General features: G+C 44.4%; 1 protein-coding gene across 24 annotated transcripts in view; it reads left to right on the forward strand.

Annotated features, from left to right (window-relative positions):
• Positions 1-22,759, forward strand: part of LOC100647135 (voltage-dependent calcium channel type A subunit alpha-1) — a 99,372-nt gene that overhangs the window by 68,659 nt on the left and 7,954 nt on the right. For 8 of the 24 annotated variants that reach the window (XM_048404654.1, XM_048404655.1, XM_048404653.1 and 5 more), the window contains 16 exons: positions 1,234-1,434; positions 1,803-2,230; positions 2,439-2,761; positions 2,849-2,971; positions 3,052-3,615; positions 3,768-4,113; positions 4,286-4,450; positions 11,125-11,235; positions 13,206-13,289; positions 15,291-15,407; positions 15,468-15,533; positions 16,718-16,809; positions 17,845-18,329; positions 18,551-18,655; positions 18,735-18,838; positions 20,257-20,313. In XM_048404654.1, the coding sequence (XP_048260611.1) occupies positions 1,234-1,434; positions 1,803-2,230; positions 2,439-2,761; positions 2,849-2,971; positions 3,052-3,615; positions 3,768-4,113; positions 4,286-4,450; positions 11,125-11,235; positions 13,206-13,289; positions 15,291-15,407; positions 15,468-15,533; positions 16,718-16,809; positions 17,845-18,329; positions 18,551-18,655; positions 18,735-18,838; positions 20,257-20,313 (3,371 nt within the window). Of the gene's footprint in view, positions 1-1,233; positions 1,435-1,802; positions 2,231-2,438; positions 2,762-2,848; positions 2,972-3,051; positions 3,616-3,767; positions 4,114-4,285; positions 4,451-8,297; positions 8,409-11,124; positions 11,236-13,205; positions 13,290-14,552; positions 14,601-15,290; positions 15,408-15,467; positions 15,534-15,775; positions 15,868-16,717; positions 16,810-17,844; positions 18,330-18,550; positions 18,656-18,734; positions 18,839-20,256; positions 20,314-22,759 lie in introns of all 24 variants that reach the window. The other 16 variants (XR_007223542.1, XM_048404652.1, XM_048404674.1 and 13 more) reach the window with 8 other exon arrangements.

Here is a 22,759-nt window from a genome sequence, read left to right on the forward strand (position 1 = left end):
CAAAGGTTCTTTCGTTTCACCTATGACGCACGCGACGAACCGTATCAGTACTCGCAACACGCACATACGCGCGCTCATGTACACACGTAGATCAACGAGATTTTTAGATCGCGATCGTTCGAGATTTTTGGACGTGCCGATTTTTGGGCATGTAGACGGGCGAATCGTTTCCGATTCGCTTTGCATCGCTGCATATCTCGCATCTACCGACCGAACAATTACCCTCGCGTAATTAAAGTACATACATACACATAAAGAAAGACAGCGCGACAAAGCGAACGAAGAAACTTAAACGTCTTCGAAATTCTCAACACTCAGAAATTACGACACACTACGGTGAATCGAGGCGTTTTATCTTCCTTTTTCTAAGAATTGCTTCTGTTGGCTGGTGTAATTGTGTATACTTGTATTTATGTATATTTATACTTACCGATCAGCCTGGGGCATTCGCGAGAATCGCCGATACCCGTCGTTCTTTCCGTTCGTTGATGAGAATTTCGCGTTTCATCGATATCGATAAAACGACGAATCGCGAATGTGCCAGGCGAATGTGTATCCACGTGGTCTAGGTACGTCCAACGGTGGAGGAGTACCGATATCGATGTTTTAGTAGTGTACGGCGAGAAATCTGTTTGACGAAATAGAACGCCGTAAAAAACTGGTTAAGTGGTAGCGTTCGACGTCTAGTCGTAGATTAGCTTCACGCATCGTCGGTCCAGAATAGATAGAAACAGCCGCTTGTGTTAGAGTAATCTCTAGAATAGATGTGTCTCTGTCCACTATATATCTGTCCGCTAAATAATCGAAGAACGAGAAAAAACGAAAGAACAAAAGTCAAAGATAAACAGGATCTTCCAGACGAACTTGGTAGAACCTATTATCAGCCAGAGTTATAGAAGAAAGTTTCTGGAATCGGATCACGATATCGAATACATCACCGAGTGCCGACAAACTTTTAGCGTTCTGCGATGCAACATTTTTCTGGGAAGTAATTTGTTGTATCGCGTTACGATATATATTATCGGGAAAGCGTTAGTTAACGCGCTAACGAGATATAACGCGATTGCACGGATAAATTCGTTGGAAAAATTACTCGATATCATCTCTGTTGTAGCAAAGAAAAAAAAAAAAAAAAGAAAGAAAAGACAAGCACGAAGAAAATCGGTCGACTGGTATCGAAGAGATACGAATATGCTGAAATTATTGTTAAAACGATCGATGTACGGTTTATAGGGTTTTCGAGGGCTTCCTCGACGAAAGAAAAGGGACCTTGCAAGCAGTTTTGGCTGGCCGAGAGAAGATTCAGGTACTGGATACGAAAGTCTGTAAAATCGCAAAAGTTCTACTGGTTCGTCATCGTTCTTGTGTTCTTCAACACCGTCTGCGTAGCCGTGGAGCATTACGGCCAGCCGCAATGGCTGACCGATTTCCTCTGTAAGTAAACAATTCCGGCAGATTCAAACGATCGGTGCAGGGTAATCTTTTCGTCGAGTAGTTAACTCAGCGACAGTGCCGCCAATTACACACTCTCGCTATATTTAGTATAGTATAATATAGTATAGCATAGCATAGCATAGCATAGCATAGCATAGCATAGCATAGCATAGCATAGTATAGTATAGTACGGTATAGTATCGTATAGTGTAGCATATACGGTATAGTATAGTAGCAAGAGGAATGTATCATCGTGACGTAATTGGCGCTCATTGCCTCTGAATTAACCAGTAAAAGAATCATTCTGTACGAAAGCAATTTGATTGGTCTCTCCGGTTTGTGAACGGTGTTAAAACGGATGTTGACAGACTTCGCGGAGTTCGTGTTCCTGGCTCTGTTCATGTTGGAGATGTTCATAAAGGTGTACGCGCTCGGTCCTCGCACATACTTCGACTCGAGCTTCAATCGTTTCGACTGCGTGGTCATCTCAGGATCGATCTTCGAAGTGATCTGGTCCGAGGTGAAGTCCGGCTCTTTCGGCCTCTCCGTCCTACGTGCCCTTAGACTCCTGCGAATTTTTAAGGTCACCAAATACTGGAAGAGCCTGAGAAACCTCGTAATATCGCTGCTCAGCTCGATGCGTAGCATCATTTCCCTGCTCTTCCTGCTCTTCCTCTTCATTCTCATATTCGCGCTGCTCGGTATGCAGCTGTTTGGCGGCCAGTTCAACTTCGATTACGGCACGCCGCCCACCAACTTCAACACCTTTCCCATCGCGCTGCTCACTGTCTTCCAAGTAAGTTTCGTTCGACCGCTATCTAACTTGCGTATTTGCTTCGAACTGCGTTCGACCGTAAGGAAAGAGTTACACGAGACATGGTCTTTCCGTCGGCGCAATGTTTAGACGAAATGTTTAGACGAAAGTAGCTTCGATAGATATAGAAAGAGAAACGACACGTTGTTGGCGGTACCATTTGTAATTGGGTATAACTCGGTGCACGCAGATCCTGACCGGAGAAGATTGGAACGAAGTGATGTACCAGGGTATAGAGTCGCAAGGCGGTCACAAGAGGGGCATGATCTACTCGTTGTACTTCATCGTGTTGGTGCTGTTCGGCAACTACACTCTGCTGAACGTATTCTTGGCTATCGCCGTCGACAATCTGGCAAACGCGCAGGAGCTGAGCGCCGCCGAGGACGAGGAGGAAGTAGAGGATAAACAGAAACAGGCGCAGGAACTGGAGAAAGAGATCCAATCTCTGCAGAATCCGAAAGACGGTGGCGCGCCCAAGGTAGAAATCTGCCCTCCGAGCCCCAACCAGAATTTGTAAGTTTCCTCTTGGTTTCTACGGAATCTCGAACACGCGGTACGAACGAATCGCTGCCAACTCCGGTAACTGTCTTTGAATTTCAGCAAAGACGGAAAAGGTGGTAAACAGTCGTCCGAAGAAGAGAAAAAGCAGGATGAAGACGATGACACGGGACCAAAACCAATGCTGCCATACTCCTCCATGTTTATACTGTCCCCTACGAATCCGTAAGTTGCCCTAGCCCGTTTAGATTCGTATATAAGATTGGTATATAAAATACGAAATTCGAAAACGCGTTTGACGACAGCGTAAGAAGAGCCGCCCATTGGGTCGTCAACCTGAGGTACTTCGACTTCTTCATAATGGTGGTGATATCTCTGTCGAGTATCGCGTTGGCCGCCGAAGATCCCGTAAAGGAGAACTCGCCGAGGAACGAAATTCTGAATTACTTCGATTACGCGTTCACCGGTGTCTTCACCGTCGAGATGATACTGAAGATCATCGATCTAGGGATTATCCTTCATCCGGGCTCGTATCTGCGCGAGTTCTGGAACATTATGGACGCGGTGGTTGTGATATGCGCCGCGGTTTCGTTCGCCTTCGACATGACCGGTAGTTCGGCTGGACAAAATCTCTCGACGATCAAGTCGTTGAGAGTGCTCCGAGTACTTAGACCGTTAAAGACGATCAAGAGAGTGCCGAAGCTGAAGGCGGTGTTCGACTGCGTGGTGAACAGTCTTAAAAATGTCATCAACATTCTCATAGTGTATATATTGTTCCAATTCATATTCGCTGTGATCGCGGTGCAGCTGTTCAACGGCAAGTTCTTCTACTGCAACGACGAGAGCAAATATACGGAACAGGATTGCCAGTGAGTATCTCGTTTCTTTTACCTTTACCGGCGAAACCGATCGACCAACATCGAGGTACGGGATTTTATCGTAAAAATTGTCCTCGTTCTTTTCGACGGTGCAAATAAATTCCAATTACGTTTCACTATGCTCTCCTCGCTGTGCCTCGCAGGGGTCAATATTTCGTTTTCGAAGAGGGCGCCCTATTGCCCGAGCCAAGGAAACGAGAGTGGCAGTCGCAATTTTTTCACTACGACAACGTGATGGCCGCTATGCTGACGTTGTTCGCGGTGCAAACTGGCGAGGGTTGGCCACAAATCCTGCAGAATTCGATGGCGGCCACGTACGAGGACAAAGGCCCCATTCAAAATTTTCGTATAGAGATGTCCATTTTCTACATCGTCTACTTCATCGTATTTCCATTCTTCTTCGTCAACATCTTCGTGGCCTTGATTATCATCACTTTCCAGGAGCAGGGAGAGGCTGAACTGCAAGACGGCGAAATCGACAAAAATCAGGTTGGTTGGCTGGACTACCGTTAACCGGATCTCTATATCGGTCGTATACTAACGAGAGAGGATGCTGGCTCGTCTAACGCTAAGAGAGATCGGACACGAAAGCGTGGATCGATCGACGCGATAGAATTATCACGCGTGGTCGATTTATTCGTTTCGTTTCCATTCGTTTCAGAAATCTTGCATAGACTTCACGATACAAGCTCGCCCATTGGAGAGGTACATGCCGAAAGAACGAAACAGCGTAAAGTACAAAATCTGGAGAATAGTGGTATCGACGCCGTTCGAATATTTTATCATGGGTCTCATCGTATTAAACACAGTACTGCTCATGATGAAGGTAAGCGTCAATGATTAGCTGGTTTGCTGCCCCTCTTTCTCTTTCTCTCCGAAAACGTCTCGAAGAGAAGCGTAATTAGATTTTCTTGTGGACGTTACGCGCCTGATAACAGCGATAACGCACGACGGAGAAGGCCGAACAACGAAGCACGCGTTTGGTATCCTTCGTGCGTAACCGTGTAATTTTACGAACAACGATCGATTCAAGATTTCTTTCCCCTTTCTCTGTACTCGATCTGTACTCGCGTTTCGTCGAGTCTCGATCTCGCGTTTTTGGCAACTTTAACCAATCGAAAAGCAGCCTAACACCGATTCTCGTGGTTTCGAGAGTCGCGAGAACGTATCTATCACTCGTCGTTATCGACAAACGTGCACAATGGAGAGTTCGAGGCAACTGTAAGATATATAACGTTATATCTGTACGAGGACATTGTTGTTCTTGCCTGCCAATTTACTTATTGTTCTCTGTATAATTGTCATCCTTGTACCCACTGATACGTGTACACAGCTGTGTTGAATACTCTTGCGTTTCCCTCTGGAAAACCAAACGCTCCTTCTCTTCTTTCTCCTTCTTTCGTCATTTTGAATCCATTCGGAGCAGACTTTAGTTGAACAATCGTGATTCACGATGTGTCTCGATGCTTTTTACTTTACGCTCTTTCCCGTTCGTTCCAGTATCGGGACACTTTTATTTCCATGCCAGGCATGCGCGAGTGCCTGCCTCCTCATCTTCCGGCACGCTGGTCTGTCTCGCTCGTCCATTGAATTTGCAATCGGTTCGAACGACCAAAGCCGATTGGATCTTCCATGGAAGTAGGTACTTTTCGAATATATCGATCTCTTGTAATCGCGAGCGATCCAATCGCTCTCTCTCTCTCTTTCTCTCCCTCTCTCTCTCGTACAAGCGGCCGAATTCGAACGCGTTGAAAAGTAAACGAAACGTTTCACGGCACTCGCGCTCTGCTCTATCCTATCCTACCACCTACCTCGGTCTCGCGCGTTTATCCAACGTTTCTTTTCGCTTTACTCCGATATTTTATTTTCCCTTTGTATATCGGTTTTTTCCGTTTCGCTTCTTTTCATTACGTTCGATTTTCATTACGTTCGGTAAAGTTCTGCGTTCCGGGACCGTTTTGTTTTCTCTGTGCCGTTCTTCTTCTACTCCTTGCTCCCCTTTTTATTGCATGCCCGCTGCTGTGTCCTCGTCTTGATAGTAGACGTACTCGAAGATGCGTGGAAAAACCGATATCGAATATCGATGTGTTCCCACGACCACACACACACCCACACATACACACGACGTGCGTTCGACTCGTACGCCTTGACAAGCCCATGTTTGAACTGGTGGCGGGGTTCGAAGCGTTGCACAAGTAACCGGCTTCGTTCGATCGAAGATCAACGAGAATAGAAAGTACACGATCGAAATAACGAGAGAAAACGCTGCGGCATACGACAGCCCTGCACGCGAATCCACGCGCCTCTCTTTACTCTCTTTCTCTCGCGCTCTTTTTGCTATCTTTTTCTCGATTCGTTCGTTTCCTTGGACGCTGGGTCTATTCGCCTGGCGCGCACCGAGCTGTCTCTCGCGTTCCAGCGTTACTCGTTGGAAGGCCGATCGTTGCGAACACGGAGAGATACGCTTCTCGCCTCGGCCGATCGCGATTACGTCGCAGACGCAATCGACGAACAAATTAGCGTGGCGAGCAAACTCACGCTCTTTGGTCTTGCAGCGCTCGAACAACGCGATCGTAGAAGTTTTAGAGGACGCACGCGACACGTGTACGATCATGCTTAACGACTCGGCTAGTCGAGTCGATCCACGCGATACAGACATACTTATGCAGTTACCGAGGTCGAATCCACGCCAAAAGTTCGTTTCCTTTCGACTCCTTTTCGTTTTTGAAAATGCTGCCTGACGATGCGAAACAACATCGATGAATCATTTTCTACACCGTACTGCACATGGTTTTGCGAATGCGAAGCACACACAAACGACACACCATATTTAAATATCGCGGCCAAGAGAAACGAGATCGTCGTTCTTCCGTAAAATTCTCGTCGGTGCGTCGACTCTTTCGAGTTCGACGATCGACGAAAGTTAAAGGAAGGAACAACGAGGCTGGATCTCTTTGTCCAAAGGCACGTATTTGTTCCCGACACGTTCCGCAGCACGTATCGCACACAAGATGTCACATCCGTTGTTCGTTACACACGTACTTACAAAACTGCGTGTCGCATGCTGGCTGCTCGCAAGCGAATCCAACTCGACTGGACTGTGCGTCGAGCGAACCAACCAACACGAGGTCTACCGAATGTGTGTGTGTGTGTTTGTTCCAATACCAAAGAAAAAGACACGTTTCTTGCACGGGGCGCCCGCACGATTCGATCCTTCCAATCCCCTCCTCGAAATCGAACAGACGAAAAGAGGAAAGATTATTTTAGTATTATCGAATCACCTCGAGCGAAGTGATTCTTTTCATACACCGTCCGTCCCCTTTCCTTCCACCAACCACCGTTATTTTTTCTTTCGATCGTGCCTTAGCTCGCTCTCCATATCTTAATTCCTTTCGGTTCGTCTTTTCGTTTCCTTTCGTCGTTTTTCTTTTCGCCGACTTGCGATTCGTTCTTCCTCTAGTTTCTCACGACTCTCTGACTCTCTCTTCCGGCACACCAAACTCTCGTATCGCTCCACTTTAGAAACAAATCCTAACGCGAACGACCGAGAGATATCGTTTTATAGCCTTTTCGCAAGTTCCCACTTGTCGAAAACGTGGAATCGCTCGTTTAGTCTCGATCGTTTTACCAATATTCACCATTAATTCGGACATCGATGACCAACGAAGCCGCGAATTCTATGAAATAACGCAATGATTCCAAACTTTACGATCGGCGTCGTAGAATCTCGGTTTCGTCCCCTCGGTCGTTGCGTCTCGTCAAACGCGATTGATCATCGTCGGAGCTCTCGATGTGCGATTGATCGCCAGGATATCGCGTGATCGACCTGTCCTATCGGTACGAGGATTCAATTTTTCGACGTAATTTCAATCTAGAAGACGGGAAGATCGCCATATCGCGACATCCAGTTTCTACCGGCATAGTCATGTGCACAAGTTAGCTCCACGCTTGATACCGTACCGCCCGCCTGAAGCCATCCCCCTCACTTTACCGTTATAAAAGAGGAAACAATCCCTTTAATGTCACCGTTACCGTACACACCCTGTACGGTCCTACAAATACACGTATCTAGGTTAACGCTAATATTATACGCCTATGTGTCTCCCTTTTTCTGTCGACTGGAAAGTCCCTCGCTATACATATATATATATCTATATCTATATATCCATATATATATACATACATATACATATATATATATGTATATATATACATATATACACACGTCTTTTATATATTTGTAATACCGTGTCACACCGAGAGAACCGTCCAACGATACGCGACGCTTCGATCGTTGTCGCGATATCCTAAGCCAGAGGATGCTAAATTTATCAACGCGCTAAACTTGGAACAAGTCGATTTTCACAACGTTCAACGATTCTTCCTCCGCTTTACGGCAAAATATGGTGTTCGGTAAGCGTGTCGATGGACGGATCGCTTGATCATGAAGAAGAGCCCTCGCTCTTTCTCCGATTCTCAGTCTTTCGCCGTTCCTGCTGTCTTTCGGCAGGCACGGAGAAAGACGAGAAACGGCGAAAGAGGGGATCGCGGTGGTTATAGAAGCTTCGATTCCCACCGTGTGGCTCGTGGTCGGAATACGCGGCAATTCATAGGCTTGTACGTCCGTTTGTCTGTCTCTCTCGGCCGTGTGTTTGTCAGTGTATGCATTGCAGTTCCATCGGCAAAGCGACGCGTACAAGAACGCGCTGAAGTACATGAACATGTGCTTCACGGGGATGTTCACCGTCGAGTGCATACTGAAGATCGCCGCATTCGGCGTCAGGGTAAGCTCCACTATACCAACAAATCCCATCTCCCCTCATCGAACAGATTATCGAAAGAACGTACTCGCTTAGAGTAGCCGGCTCGAGCGTGCGATCACGCTTCGAGCGGCATTTTCCTCGAAAAATGATGCCTGCGACTTTGTCTTTGTCGTATCCGTCGTTCCGCGCTGATGACGTTTGCGCGATTAAAAAAGAAAGAAATCTATTTAGCAACGACTTTAGAGTTACTAAATTTGAGAAGACGATCGCAGAATCAATTTTCGAAGTAGACTGGTAAGTTTCGCTTGTTAGAGTGTATTTTTTATTAATTTAATTTATTAATTAGAGCTTTTTTTTTTCTTGGAAGAATAGGTAGTATCTTGTCTACTCGAGTACTCGAAAATATCCGTGTATCGCAAGGATACGTGTATGTACGAGTGTAACAGATCACTACTTATCGTTGGAGAACCTTTTGTGTTCGGAGCTGAACACACGCTAAACGTCCGTAGCACACGCGCGTCTTTCGTCGATTCTCGTTTCACTTGGTTGTCCGTTTACGTAGAAACTTACGTACTTTTGCCTGCTTCTCGCGATAGATTGCGGCGGATGTTCGGCTCTGAACACCGATCGAACGCGTTGCGCGTTCGTGTACACGCATTTTCTTGCTCTACGAGGATCGTAGAATCGAGAAATATCGAGGAAAACTCCGTGGAACGTTTGTCTTCGAAATTTTTCGATCCGCGGTCTTCGTCGATTCGACACTCTCAGAATCATTAAACACGAAACATCGAAATAGAATTTTCCAAAATCCGTAGTGTCTGTAGATGCAATTGTACGCGTATCGAGGACGGAAAACGCGTTTAACCGCGAGTCGTTTCGAAAACAAGACGCGGAACGTTCGTTTCAAAACTAAGCCGCATCTACATCGCGTCGTACCTCGCTGTTAAACGCGTCCTCGAAATACCGCTATGAAAGGTAGTTTATGAAACATATTCGAAATCCACACACACGCAACACCACACTACACGACACACTAGCGTTTCACATTGGCCGGTATTCAGACACGAAGATACAAAAACCATAACGTCAGTTTATTCTTTCGTTCATATCTCTCACTCTCTCTTTCTCTCTCTCACACACACACACTCTCTCTCTTGCTCTCTCTCTCTCTCTCTTTCTATTCTTTTTTCGGCTCGTTGTTTTAATTTTTCGACCAAACTTTTCCCACGAGATACGTCGAACGGAGGGGACCGCCTCGAGGAAGTAAATCCGGCTAGCACGCACGATGAACGTAACTCTAAAGCTCCCCGTATGCTCATTGCCTGGTTGCATCCGCACGTAATCACCGCACGTTGATGTATTTTTTTATTCTCGCATGCGTGCACCGCTGCTTCGACGCGAAGCATCGATTTCTCTCGATCGTCTTTCTTCGCTAGTTATCGTCGACCGAGATAAAAGCGAGACGATAAAATCGATGAAAGTAGTAGGCGGACGATCGCGGCTAAAATCGATCTTCGACGTCGTACGGTGTCTCTGTTGTTTGCAAAGATTGCGTGTTATGGGCCAACGACGAATATCACTGTCACGATCGCCGCTTCGTCGAGATACGATCGTGAACGACAGTACCGAACGAACGACCGTACGTTCTGAGTCTCGATACACGTCGGTGGAGTCACGAAAGGGTAAAACGAAATAAAACTTGTACTCCTTCGTGAAACTTCGTCGGCGATGGAACGGTCGATTTCAAAGTATAACGAGAAGAACGGAAGGCTCGACGACTGTCACCGATTTCCGCCACACGCATGCCGTTTTACCACCACCGGGAACGACCAGTTACGGGTTCTACGCACACCCATCGCATACACAGATACACACACGTACACCAAATGGGTCGTTTCGGGTGCGCCGATGAAGCGCGCGGGAACGATCGGTTACTCGGAAAGATCGCTCTGTCGAAGATTGGTTAGACTTGCTCGAATACTTTGCGCAGGAGAAAATAAGAGGTTAGGTCGATCGAAGGATTCTTCGATCGAAAGAGGGAGCCGCCGGTTCCCGTTTATCGCAAAGGGATTACTTCGATCTTTCGAAAATCGGTTGCCGATTCCGCGAGCCGGAGTCCTGAGTATCGAAATTTCCTCGCGTTTCTCTCCTCTTTATCGCTAGAAGCTGTCGCGCGGATGTATCTGTGATACGAGAGCGGGCTAAAAGTTACGGAAATATAGAAAAGAGTCTCGATGGTGATATCGAAGTAACCCCGTTGCGAGCCAACTTCCAACCTCGACAAACGAATCGAGCAAACTTTCTTTCGTTCGACGTTTCAATTTCTGCTCTCTCTATTCTCTTTCTTTTTCTTTTTCTTTTTATTTTCGTACGACTGCTTACGAGCGAGAAGCGGATGGGAAGCATCTCTCGCGAAGAAAGAGAATTTGCTCGAGCCGTCGAACGACGAAGAAATACGGAAGAATAAAATGGCTGGGGGTTTGATACGAGGTAAACGAAGAGAGTAAGGAAAATCGAACGATACGAGTAGAAAATGTACGCGAATTGTTGTTAAACACAGCGCGACTGTGTGTAGCCCGTCTGGAAAGTTGACGAGAGGTTGCGTGAAATCGAGTTTAACGAACGGGAGATTCGCGACATAGAAAAGAATCGTAGTGGAGAAATAAAGAAAAAAAAGACGGGCAACGATACAGAATCTAGGCTTGTGTTACGTCTGTGTGTTGGGTGTATTTTATAGTATCACGAGGCGCCGCCAAAGCTTGTGGACGCCTTGACCATCGTGAACTTCGCCGTCACATTCCTTTTCCTCATTGAGTGCATCCTCAAACTCGTCGCCTTCGGATACAAGGTATAGAAAAATCCTCTTAATCACTAACTCCACCAATTTCAGTCACACGCAACTATATTTCTATAGCCTATACAGTGTTACCACAAGTTCTACATTTTTTACTTTTTTTTTTTTTTTTTTTTCTACGTAAATCTCTTCTTTGAATCTCTTCGCTGTACCGAAGCTGGATCAGCCTGCGCGTTATCGACATCGCGCGAGGGAAATTCAAACGCGGTAACTGACGAGAGGATTAACCGTTCGCGTGACCGCGATTTGGAGATCGAACGATCGTCGTCGATCGAGAAATATACGTAAAACGAAAAGTACGACTAGCGCCAGAAAAGAGGAATATATCGAGCGTATATTGTATGGAGGAGCGATCGAAACGTCGAAGTTCAAGCGAGAGGACTGTTGCGTGGCTTTCTCGAGTCGGTCTGTCCGCGTAATTCGATCGACGCGGTGACGAGTAGACAGTTTCGTGAACGTAAGATCTCCCCTGTTGTTTGATCTGTTTCAGAGTTACGACGCAAGTGCGATCGAAATTAACTTCGAGCGGTACTCGTAAAAATGGGGGGAACGAGTATTAATAATTGGTCTCCCACTGTGGTGAAATACTGCGAAATGCTCGTAGAAAAATACCTTATCCGTGTGCGTAGCGGTCGATACTGCCGCGGCGAAGAAGCGACCGACCGAGATAAAACTAAAGTATTTACCTCGTCAGCGAATGACCAGTAGAATATCTTCATTGGTTTATCGACCATATTCGAGTGTACGCTTGCCGTAAAGTTAGTCGCTTTGTAATTTCTCCCACCTTCCTGCTGTTTTTACGCGTACTGTTCGCAAACGGTCGTGAAAAGAAACAACGTTTGTCGATATACCTTTGAATCGCCCTGTATTTTTAGAAGTAAAAGCTAGAGGTAAACTGTAACTGGCGATAGTACCGAGAAGCTGCGATAGATTTGAGATTGTTACGCTGATTAATCTCTACTGGCTTGCATATATTTTTCTACCATTAGACGAAAGTGACCTCTTTCCTGGCCCCCGGGAAAAGGTGGAGAAAGTAGAGCTTCTCGCGATAGAACCGCGTCTATATCTCTCTCTAGTTTGCTTGCTATTATACCTATTACGGCATGCTCCCGTAGTAGATACATCTTTAGAAGAGATCCCGTCACTTATAGTTCAGCCGATCATCGATCACCGAACCGTGCGACTCGGCTATCTCGTAATCGTCTAAAGACCCTCTCAGCCGAGTCTCTTCATCTTGTCACACAACACTGTAACTACGAGCGAGAAGAAATTGGAGAGATATCGGTAGATTATTTCTTTTCGATGTTTTATCTCTCAACCCGACGACGCGTCGTAGCCGACTCTCTATTACGTTTATCTACCGACGAACGAGACTTTTTATTTTACCTACGCGACGTATTTTACGCTTTCGGGTTACATCGACCGCTTTCGCGGACTACGCGCGTACGACGGACCACTTTTTTTTCGCTATTTCTTTGACCGACCTATCGTTCTAAAGCACAGCTCTGTGTATTTAACTCTTGAACCGACAATTACACCCGTGAAAATGTGCGTAGCGATGCACACGCGCGCATACACGAGTACACACACACGCAACTACACACAGAAGCACACATACACTAGGAAACACGAACGACGAACGAATGGAAAGGTCGGTCCCGTTGTCGCGGGTCCGAGCTTCCTTCTTTTTCTTTTTCCAACCGAGTTTGGTAGTTTCTTAGAGCTAGTTTCGCGAACCATTTACACACTTGCAAACTGTCTCCAAGTTTCTTCCGACGTTCTGTTCTACTCGTTGGAAATTCGATTACCGATTACCGGTTCACCGGAGAAGAGAAACAAGAGGAAGGCTCGTTCGGCGAGCGAGAATGGGTAAATACGTTGGAAGAAGCTTGGACGCGACGATAGGCAAAATCGATAGCGCGATGGTTTCTAATCGATTTTCTTGTTTAATCCCCCGCGAACAGAATTTCTTCAAGGATGCCTGGAACATGTTCGACTTCGTCACAGTGATCGGCAGCATCGTGGACGCCCTCGTGATCGAGTTCGGGGTACGTAGAGCTTCGGCGAGAATCGCCGTTTAAAGTCGCTGAGTCGAGTAAATGTTCAGAGCGAAGTAGTTTTACGAAAGGAGAAGTAGAATGTCCAGGCGTTTGATTTACCTAACGAGAAGCCCGATTATACGAACCTTTCGTTCCCGTCCTCTTAACTGTGTTCTTAATCCGATGTTTGCTTGACTGTACATTATCGAGTGTTGTCTTTCCTTTAACCCTTTTGCTGCTTCTTTAGTTTCAGCAAAGTGTACAAATATAATAACACGTTAGCAGGTAAAATCAACGATTCTATTCGAGCCCCTACAATCTCATGTATCTGCGTAGCTTTATGCTGCATTCATACGCTACACATCCACACTGTACATTATCACAGCTGTACATTATCACACCTGTACGTTATACGATTGCCAGGATTACACGTATACGCAGTATACATGTACATTACGATGTCAGAGTGCCCTTTCGAAGGGAGGAAACGCTTTCGAAGATAAATCATTCGCAACGACGGTCGACGAGGAAAGAAAAGAAAAGGAAAGAAAAGGAAAGAAAAGGAAAGAAAAGGAAAGAAAAGGAAAGAAGATGTTATTTTTTGAGAAAGCTTCGCGAGCGTTTCCTTTCGAAAGATTCGTTCTTGTTCACTGCGTATAGCAAAGACGACGTTCTTTCGAACGATCGACGTAAATACAGCACTATCCATCAAGTATTTCTTTACTCCTCTGTAGTAGAAGTGTATTTACTAAGACCCGAAGTAACATCGTGCTATACTTCCAACATGCCGTAATTATAATCCAGTAAAAGCGTCAGATATATAGTTGAGCGTCGATGCCACATCGAGGCTGTCGAGTCGAGATCTCCCTTAAATGCTTGCACTCCTAGTAGGTTTGCTGAATCGACAACGATTAACGTGACATTTTGGCTGAAACTTACTTTTAGATATCAAGGTAAGCCAAAGCCATACCTTTTCCACCAAGCTTCGCGTAAACGACAGTTGTTACGAGTGTCAGTCTCAGTGGCCGCCAGACTAAGCTTCGTTTATATCTATATGTATGTATATATTTATACATATATACATATACATACATACGTACATAAAACATACAAACATGCATACATGCATACATACATACATACATACACACATACAAACATACATACATGTAAATCTCCGCTAGTTTGTCCTATATTCGCATATTAAGAGATCAGTGTGCATACCGTCCGGTCGATCCAATAATCTTGCAATATCGTGTATTTTTGTACTAGGAGCGGTTTTCGAGTATGCCCAGTGGCGGCCAACTAGGCGAAAAAAAGGTATAACTTTCGTCACATTTACACCCACAGACGTAAGTTGTCGCCGGTTATACGTTTAAGAAACTTTGTTCGATCGAATGATTCTTTGTTATCCCGAAGGACGAACAATCGCGGTTGCTCGTTCGTTGCGCGTATAAATTATATAATACAACGCATAAACATTCTCGAGATCCTTCTTACTACTGCACACGACATATACTCTACGCGAGTACACAGGGCAGCAGCACACGAGAACAAAGCAACCTCGAATGGCATATGGATGCGGTATTAACGCGCGATCAAATTTTTCACTTTGCTTCACCGTGCAGTCGTCGCTCGATACAGAGGCTCGACTGCGGCAAATGGGTTTAACGAACGACCTACCGAACACTCTCGTACACCGATCCGCGTGATTCTAACGCCTTAACGAAATCACGTCTCGCGTTAAAATCACGTTCCGATAAATAAATATCTCGATGCCCGGAAGGTACGTCGGAATGAAAGCGCCGTAAGATCCCACAGATTCCTTCGTAGCTTCGTTCGCGCATCGAAACGGTGTCGAAGGCAGCGTCTAACCGCGTTTAAACGCGTTTGAACGGGCTCGAGGCAAGCCAACGACACCGTGGCGTTGCACGCGCGAAGCCTTCCTCTTATCACGATAAGGAGCCGGCATTTTTGGGGATTAAGTGCAATTTCCTGTGTCCTCCGCAGGAGAACTTTATCAACGTCGGCTTCCTGAGACTGTTTCGCGCCGCCAGGCTGATCAAACTGCTCAGGCAGGGCTACACGATACGAATTTTACTCTGGACCTTTGTACAATCCTTCAAAGTAAGTGGACGTCGAATCTTTTTATTCGATCGAATCGATTTAATTCTAAACTTATTGCAGGCTCTGCCTTACGTTTGTCTTCTCATAGCGATGTTGTTTTTCATCTACGCGATCATCGGTATGCAGGTACGTATGTTCCCGTCGACGTTTGTTACACGCTCGTCGACAGTTTTCTAATTTCGTCTTTGATATCACGGACACGACCGTCGAGTCGTACCGAGAGTTTCCAATGCGCGACAATTCGAAAAGTCGACATCGGAGACGGCTCGGTCGGGAACAGGGCGAGTCATGCTATTTACAGGAACAGAATGTTAAACGATACTCGATCGTGAGTGGGACCATTAGTGACCATGAAATTCCGTTGTCAGGTCTTTGGAAATATATCGAACGATCCAGGAACAGCGATCGATGATCACAACAACTTTCAGTCCTTCTTCGCTGGTCTTATGTTGCTTTTTCGGTGAGTCGAGCAGCTAAACGGAGCAAGTTCCAAGTTGGGCTAAAGTGAACTTTTGTCCACGAGAAAGCTACCGATCAGTCACGCGTTTATCTGGTTTGCCTCGCGAAAGAATCTCGCGTTTCTGCGAAAGAGCAGCCTGTAAAACGTATAGAACCTGTCAAACAAACGAAAACAGCCAAAAAACACGAACGATCGGTAGCGACTGATCATTATGGTAGAGTACTGGGCTGTTGGCATGAGGTTTAACAAAAGTAAGCTGCTCGACGTGTCAATCTTTGTTGTAATCGAACCCTGCAATTAGATCTCCTCTAGACAGTTGTTCCATAGAGATGCTTGCCCTAGTTTATTCAAGTTGATCACGTTATAGCGATACTTGAGAATGAGAGAGAGAGAGAGAGGGGGGGAGGGGGAAATGTCTGCAAAATTGAATTTTATAAATAAAAATCGATGAACGAAATTCTCTCTCACACACACACACACACACACACACTCTCTCTCTCTCTCTCCCTCTGTCTCTTTCTCGAGGGAATCGCGGTGTCAAGACGAAGAAGAGAGTTAAAAAGACCGTAGATGGTAATTAATGTGGTGGATGCGTATTGTTAGAGAGTAGATCGACGCTATCGCTATGTACACTGGTTAATCGTAACGTGAAATCGTCGTAGAAACTAAACAACGTGTACTATCGCTTGGTCACTCGGCGAGAGTCAAACGACGAACGGTCGTCAATTTCGCGGTGCGTTAAAGTTAAATCGAATCGAATCGAATCGAATCGAATCGATCGGAAGGAAAAAAGGTTGCTAATACCGTGCTGGCCCTTTGGCCACGGTCTTTTTCTTTCTGTCGGACTCAGGTATTCGGTAACATCGCGCTGGATGCTGATAGTTCTATTACCAAGCACAACAATTTCCAAAGCTTCATTCAAGGTCTGATGTTGCTTTTTCGGTAAGTAACACGTCACAAACTACGATTAAAGAAATACAAAAATGAAACCAGCTACTTACGTTTCGTTCCCTTTATATTTATTTTTCTTTTCTGTCGTTTTATATTTTCGTCGGTGTTTCGTTTGTTTGCGAAAAGAGCACTGCGCTGAAACTTAAACACACGCAAATTTCAAAGTCAGAGGAACTTGAATTCTCGAGGAACTTAATTCTCGTTGGACGATGTTTCGGAGAATAAGAAAGAAAGATATGCGTATAAGGATCGAGGTGATTACTTTTACGTTCTATCGGTTCAATCAACTAACTGACACACTAAACACGAACGGGCTAAACTACGCCTATTTCGTACAAGTTCAAACTAACACTGTAGTAGAGCAGTCGAGTAGAGAATTGAGTTACTAAAACCAGTATTCGCTTTTGGTGTTGCATCTAATTACGAGGAAACCAGAGTTCTATGCATGAACCGTGTTCTCAGTGATATATTCGATAGATTCGATATACGACGTATCGAAACACTTGTATAACTCGAGTCTAACGTTAAACGTTCGTAGTTTGATACCGATAAAGTGGAAATATTTATAAAAGTTCCCGTTGACGACGTATCGTATGCTTCGAGTTGAGTAATTTGCATGAAAGTTCCGATCGACGAATTCTGAAATTCCGTTATCAACTTCCATTTAACGACGATCTCCCAATGAGAAAGACGTAGTAACGGAAGCAAGATGAATTTCATAAGTCGTTGGTTACAGCACAAATGTCTATCAACTTTCGATGGGTATAGCTTTCAAATTGTAGTAGAAGTTTGACGAAGAGAGACCGTCGTCTTCGAATTTCCGATTTTGATGAAATTTTGTCAAAGTAACCTCGTAAAAATTCCAAACTTTCGAAACGTTTTGCCCCATCCTGTACAAATCTTATCCTCTGCGATATTTATCACGAGTATTGCCAGTATCGTTGAAAATCAGACATTCGAAGATAGGAATCTCTCTTTAAAAACGATTTATCCGCGAGAAGCGATTGAAACGTAAAATATCGTCAGGTGTGCGACCGGAGAGGCATGGCCAAATATCATGCTGTCCTGCGTGAAAGGTCGTCCGTGCGACGTGAAAGCCGGAAAGCAAGAACCTGGTGGCTGTGGCTCGAACATCGCGTACGCCTACTTCGTCTCGTTCATCTTCTTCTGTTCGTTCCTAATGCTGAATCTCTTCGTTGCCGTCATTATGGACAATTTCGATTATTTAACGAGAGACTCGTCGATCCTGGGCGCTCATCACTTGGACGAGTTCGTCCGGATCTGGGCCGAATACGATCCAAACGCAACGGGCAAGATCCATTACACCGAGATGTACGACATGCTCAAGAACATGGATCCACCGTTGGGGTTTGGTAACAAATGTCCAAACAGGCTTGCCTATAAGAAGCTCATCAGGATGAACATGCCGGTGGACGTGGACTTGAAGGTGAACTTCACTACCACTCTGTTCGCCTTGATTCGCGAGAATCTCAATATCAAAGTGAGAAGGGGTGAGTTTTCCGATCGTTTCGTCGAATTTATCGGCTCGTCGATAAGCGTTATGACTTATTTTCGAATTTAACCTACGGTCGGTGTCGTGTCGGATCATCGAGCGATTGACTTTAATTCGTATTCCGAATTTTAGCAAACTATCGCAATCGCTTTTATATCACCGAACGATACCGATCTAGGTACGTTGAAACGTTGCTTCACGATTCGTATTCGCTTTTAGCTTCCGAAAGGAACCAAGCGAACGAAGAACTGAGAGACACGATCAGAAGTATTTGGCCTCTGCAGGCAAAAAAGATGTTGGACCTTTTGATACCTAGGAACGAAGGTGAGCATTTTATGGAACTTGGAACGGTATCGCCGTTCGAAATACTCCATAAACAAACGTTTTGTTTCTTTGATTTTAGAATTAGGCAAAGATAAGATGACCGTTGGTAAGATATACGTCTGCCTTCTGATACTCGAAAGTTGGAGGACGACCAGGTTTGGTCAGATAGAATCAACCGGACAGGTGAGTTTATCGTTGGTTACGGTTCGAGTGTAACTCGTACGAAAATGGAAATCCCTAGCGATATTTCCCTGTTCAAACAAGGAACCTCTGTGTTGCACTTCCACGTGGTTTGTTCGTCGCCTTGCTGATCCTCGTTAGATCGTCAATTTGCACTGTTTCCCAATGAAAGCGGTTAACTTGGTTAGAACGAAGCGAGTCGACCAGGCGAACCTCGTAGGAATGCAGTCGAGGATTGAGTTCGAATGGATGTTTGTCGTTGGCTTCTTCGTGGTAGGATTTCACACGGACGGTGTGAAAATCACGTTTCGAATAGAGAATTTCCAAGATTCCAAGTAGCTTCTTGATTGCCCACGAAAGCTTAGTATCGCAGAGACTGGAAAATTCCGCGAAACGAACGGATAAGACGATCGAATCACGTCGAGGACGATTTTCATCGGAAATATCGAGATACCTTTGAAAATATGGACGCGATTCTAAGCTTTCTTCCTGTTTCCCAACATTCTGACGCTATATTAATGTGTGCTCAGTAGTGCTGAGAATTTTTCAAACATTCTAACGAGTAAAGAATATTCGAAATTTTTTGGCCGAACTCTTTATCCCAGCGTAGCCGTCCTACGACGAATAAAACGAACGAGATGCGGATAAACGGAAATGTCGTTGTTCGGATAACTTGGAACGGTCTCGCTGGGCTAACGAATCGGCATAATTTATCGTTAGTCGAATATCACGAACAAGGAAGACGTTCAATTTCTGTCTGTTAAGTTGAATTAGCCGAGTCAATATGTGTAGAAGCAGTTCGATGTGTCACCCTTCCTGAACGTCACGATTCAAATTTCATGCAAATGATTAAACGTAGATTATCTAGAGTCGATACGTCGATCGCTACTACTCGTTAATTATTGGAAAGGTTCGTAAATTTGACGACTATACGACGATACGACGACGATCCGATATTTATTTCGGTCGTTCGATCGGTCGATGCTATGTAGCGTACGACGTATCGACGCAAATACGGATTACACATAGATAATTAGGACGATATAAGTCTTGAATGAGTTACGATTAGAATATTAGAAAAGAATCTGTGTGTTGAATTTATACGTGTTTCCATTGAAAAGTCATAGAAAGAGAGTACGACAACGAGGTTTGAACCTTCGAATTATCGATAAATAGAATTATGTTGTTGTTCTTATTATTATCATTACTATTATCTTTATTATTATTACTGTTATGGTTATGATTATGATTATGATTATGATTATCGTTATTATTGTGACATTAGCGTAGGAGTAATTTATGAAAACTGGATATTAATCACAGATACTGTATTATGTTTATGTAGTTGTTATATACCCAGACAAGAGGATGTTCACGCAGCTATCAATCATCTCTTTGTGTCTTTTCTCTTTGTTTTCCAGAACGATAACGATCTTATCGATAACGATAATGCCGGGCAAAGTCCTGCAGCCCAGGCGGTAGTACTTACTTTTTCTCTTACTTATCTTATCATCTTAATACGGTCTTTCCGTTTTATTTTTTCTTTGTACAGAGTTACATTACGTTTCACTAATACGATCGTTCACGCGTTTCGTCGTTCGCTGCAAGGTGCATCATCGAAACGTTTTAATGAAAATTCGAAATAGACACGTTTTAATCGGCAATGCGTACAGAAGGAAAGTAACGGCGAGAACTTTGCAGCGAACGATCTACCTTTCTTGTACATAATAACATTAATAATACGTTCCTTTTATATTTCAATCGCTATCTCCTGCAGAGACACAGTAGCCTATCGTGTATCGTATCCTTTGTACATATTACAAAGTATACTTGATCGATCGATTTCGATCGTTGATAAAAGCGTAATTCTTCTCTTTCTTCTTTTCGTTTTTTTTTTTTTTTTTTTCTTAATTTACGAATCGGCGGTTGTATCTCTGCTCTTTTCTTAATCTTGTACGTTTCTTTCTATGTATCGACACAGATCCACGATACAGACGCGTGCACACACTATGACATTTATTACACATGTACATTTTCGTTAGAGTTACTTTCCTTTCACATCGTAGACCTTTGTTCTTTCCTTAACCGTTCAACTGTCACCGAATCACAGATCGATAGAGGATAACGCAACGGCAATTGATGCGAATACGTATAATCGTCGCCGCACGCGCAATCGGCAGTTTGAACTTTACTTAAAAAGAAAAAGCAGAAAAATGAAAAGGACGAAATCAACGGCAGTTGCGTTCTATATAGAATCACAATCACACGAGCGAACTTTTCTTCTTTCTTAGGCACTTAATATATTAGTGGAAGTAATTACTAGAGCATCTGTCGAGTTTACACTATATAGAACTTTTAGATATTTTAGTCTTTCCTTTTAAAAGAATTTCCTTTCTTTAATGGCACGTTTCCTCTTCAAACAATAAGCAACTAGTCTAGGATAATATTTGAATCTAGTTAAATTCGTTCGATTCTATGCATCGTCAAATCGTCTGATCGACATTCTGTCTTTCCCTCTTCTTTCCCTTTTTGGACGAAAGAAGGTTTTCTTTTAACGAAAAACCTTACTACGAAAGGTACTCGCGACGATGCATAGAATTGCAACGTTTTGAGTTTTCTAGTGGTGGTGTCGATGTCACGTGGGCGATCGTTCGCACGTTGTTCCCACGTGAATCGGCTCTTTGCCCCGAGAACACGATATAGCTGTGTGTAAGTAAGTTACCTAGTACGTGGAACCTCCTATAGAAAAATACCGGAGAGACTCGATCCTCGAACATAGCTCGCCTTTTGCCTCGAGTATCGTTCCATTAATTAGGTCGCAATTAGTGATCACCAATATCCGATTTCATCTCTTAGAGCGATAGTTCTCCAAGCCCAAATGTAATTGATAGTTGGTGTCCGACATAGTCGATCTTAGATCGAGCATTAAAAGTTGTTTCTTTTGGAATTTTTTCAAAACGATGTATCCTTGTTACGAAACTTTGCTACAGCTCTGATTGTACCTTTTCTTCTTACTTCTTTTCTTTTTTATTCTCTCGTTCTCGCCCCCCCCCCCTCTACAGCAGCTCTTAGACAAAAAAATTGAGGAATTCACTTTCGATTCGAACTCGATTCTCGAGGACCGTGTTCTCGAGAAAACGAAAGATCGAATCGAGGTGCGTTCGTCGAGTTAGATTTTCTCGTTATATGTATCAAACTGTATATTATTTTCCTTCTTATCCTACCTGTTACTCTCTCTAACGACGTAGCGTAGTGATTACTCTTAGAGAATCTACAATTTCCTTAGACTCGTTGCCTTGCTGATTCTCTTCCGATGGCTTGTTTTCTCACACGGTTTTACAACAAGGACACACAATCGAGCATCCCGTTACTCGGTTACACGCAGACAACACGACTACGACTACCATACTGTTTTTTAACTAGCTAGATTTCAAGTTTTTCTACGGGAGATTCGGCGACGGCCTGTTTTTTTCTCGAAACGAACGATGCTGTGAACAACCAAATGTTTTTTCTCGCGATGCAACCACGATCATTTGCCGGACGACGTACGAACGTATCGTATCGACGAATATAGATCGAGGTACGATGGTTCGAAGTACGGCGAATATTCGCGTTGCTTCTCGATCATCGAGGGGAAAAGGGCCTCCGCGAGGATGCGCTTTTCGTCGTATTTAAAGTATCTAAATATTTGTAGACCAAGTATTTGAACAGTTAAAAATTCTGTCCTATCGTATTCGGAGTATTTGAACGAAGATAATCGACGGTAGATGAAACCTAGCCAAATATGGCGTACGTAGGCATGTTGGTAATTCGAGTGAAATGTACACCCGCGTCCAGTGTATGTGTACGTATACGATAAACGAATAGAGTTAGTCTAGTACCCCCAAAGTAGTTCTGTTCGCTATGGTTGGCTTGTGTACTGTG

The sequence above is a fragment of the Bombus terrestris genome, chromosome 3 (assembly GCF_910591885.1).
Source record: "Bombus terrestris chromosome 3, iyBomTerr1.2, whole genome shotgun sequence".
In the NCBI taxonomy this organism is placed as follows: Eukaryota; Metazoa; Arthropoda; class Insecta; order Hymenoptera; family Apidae; genus Bombus; species Bombus terrestris.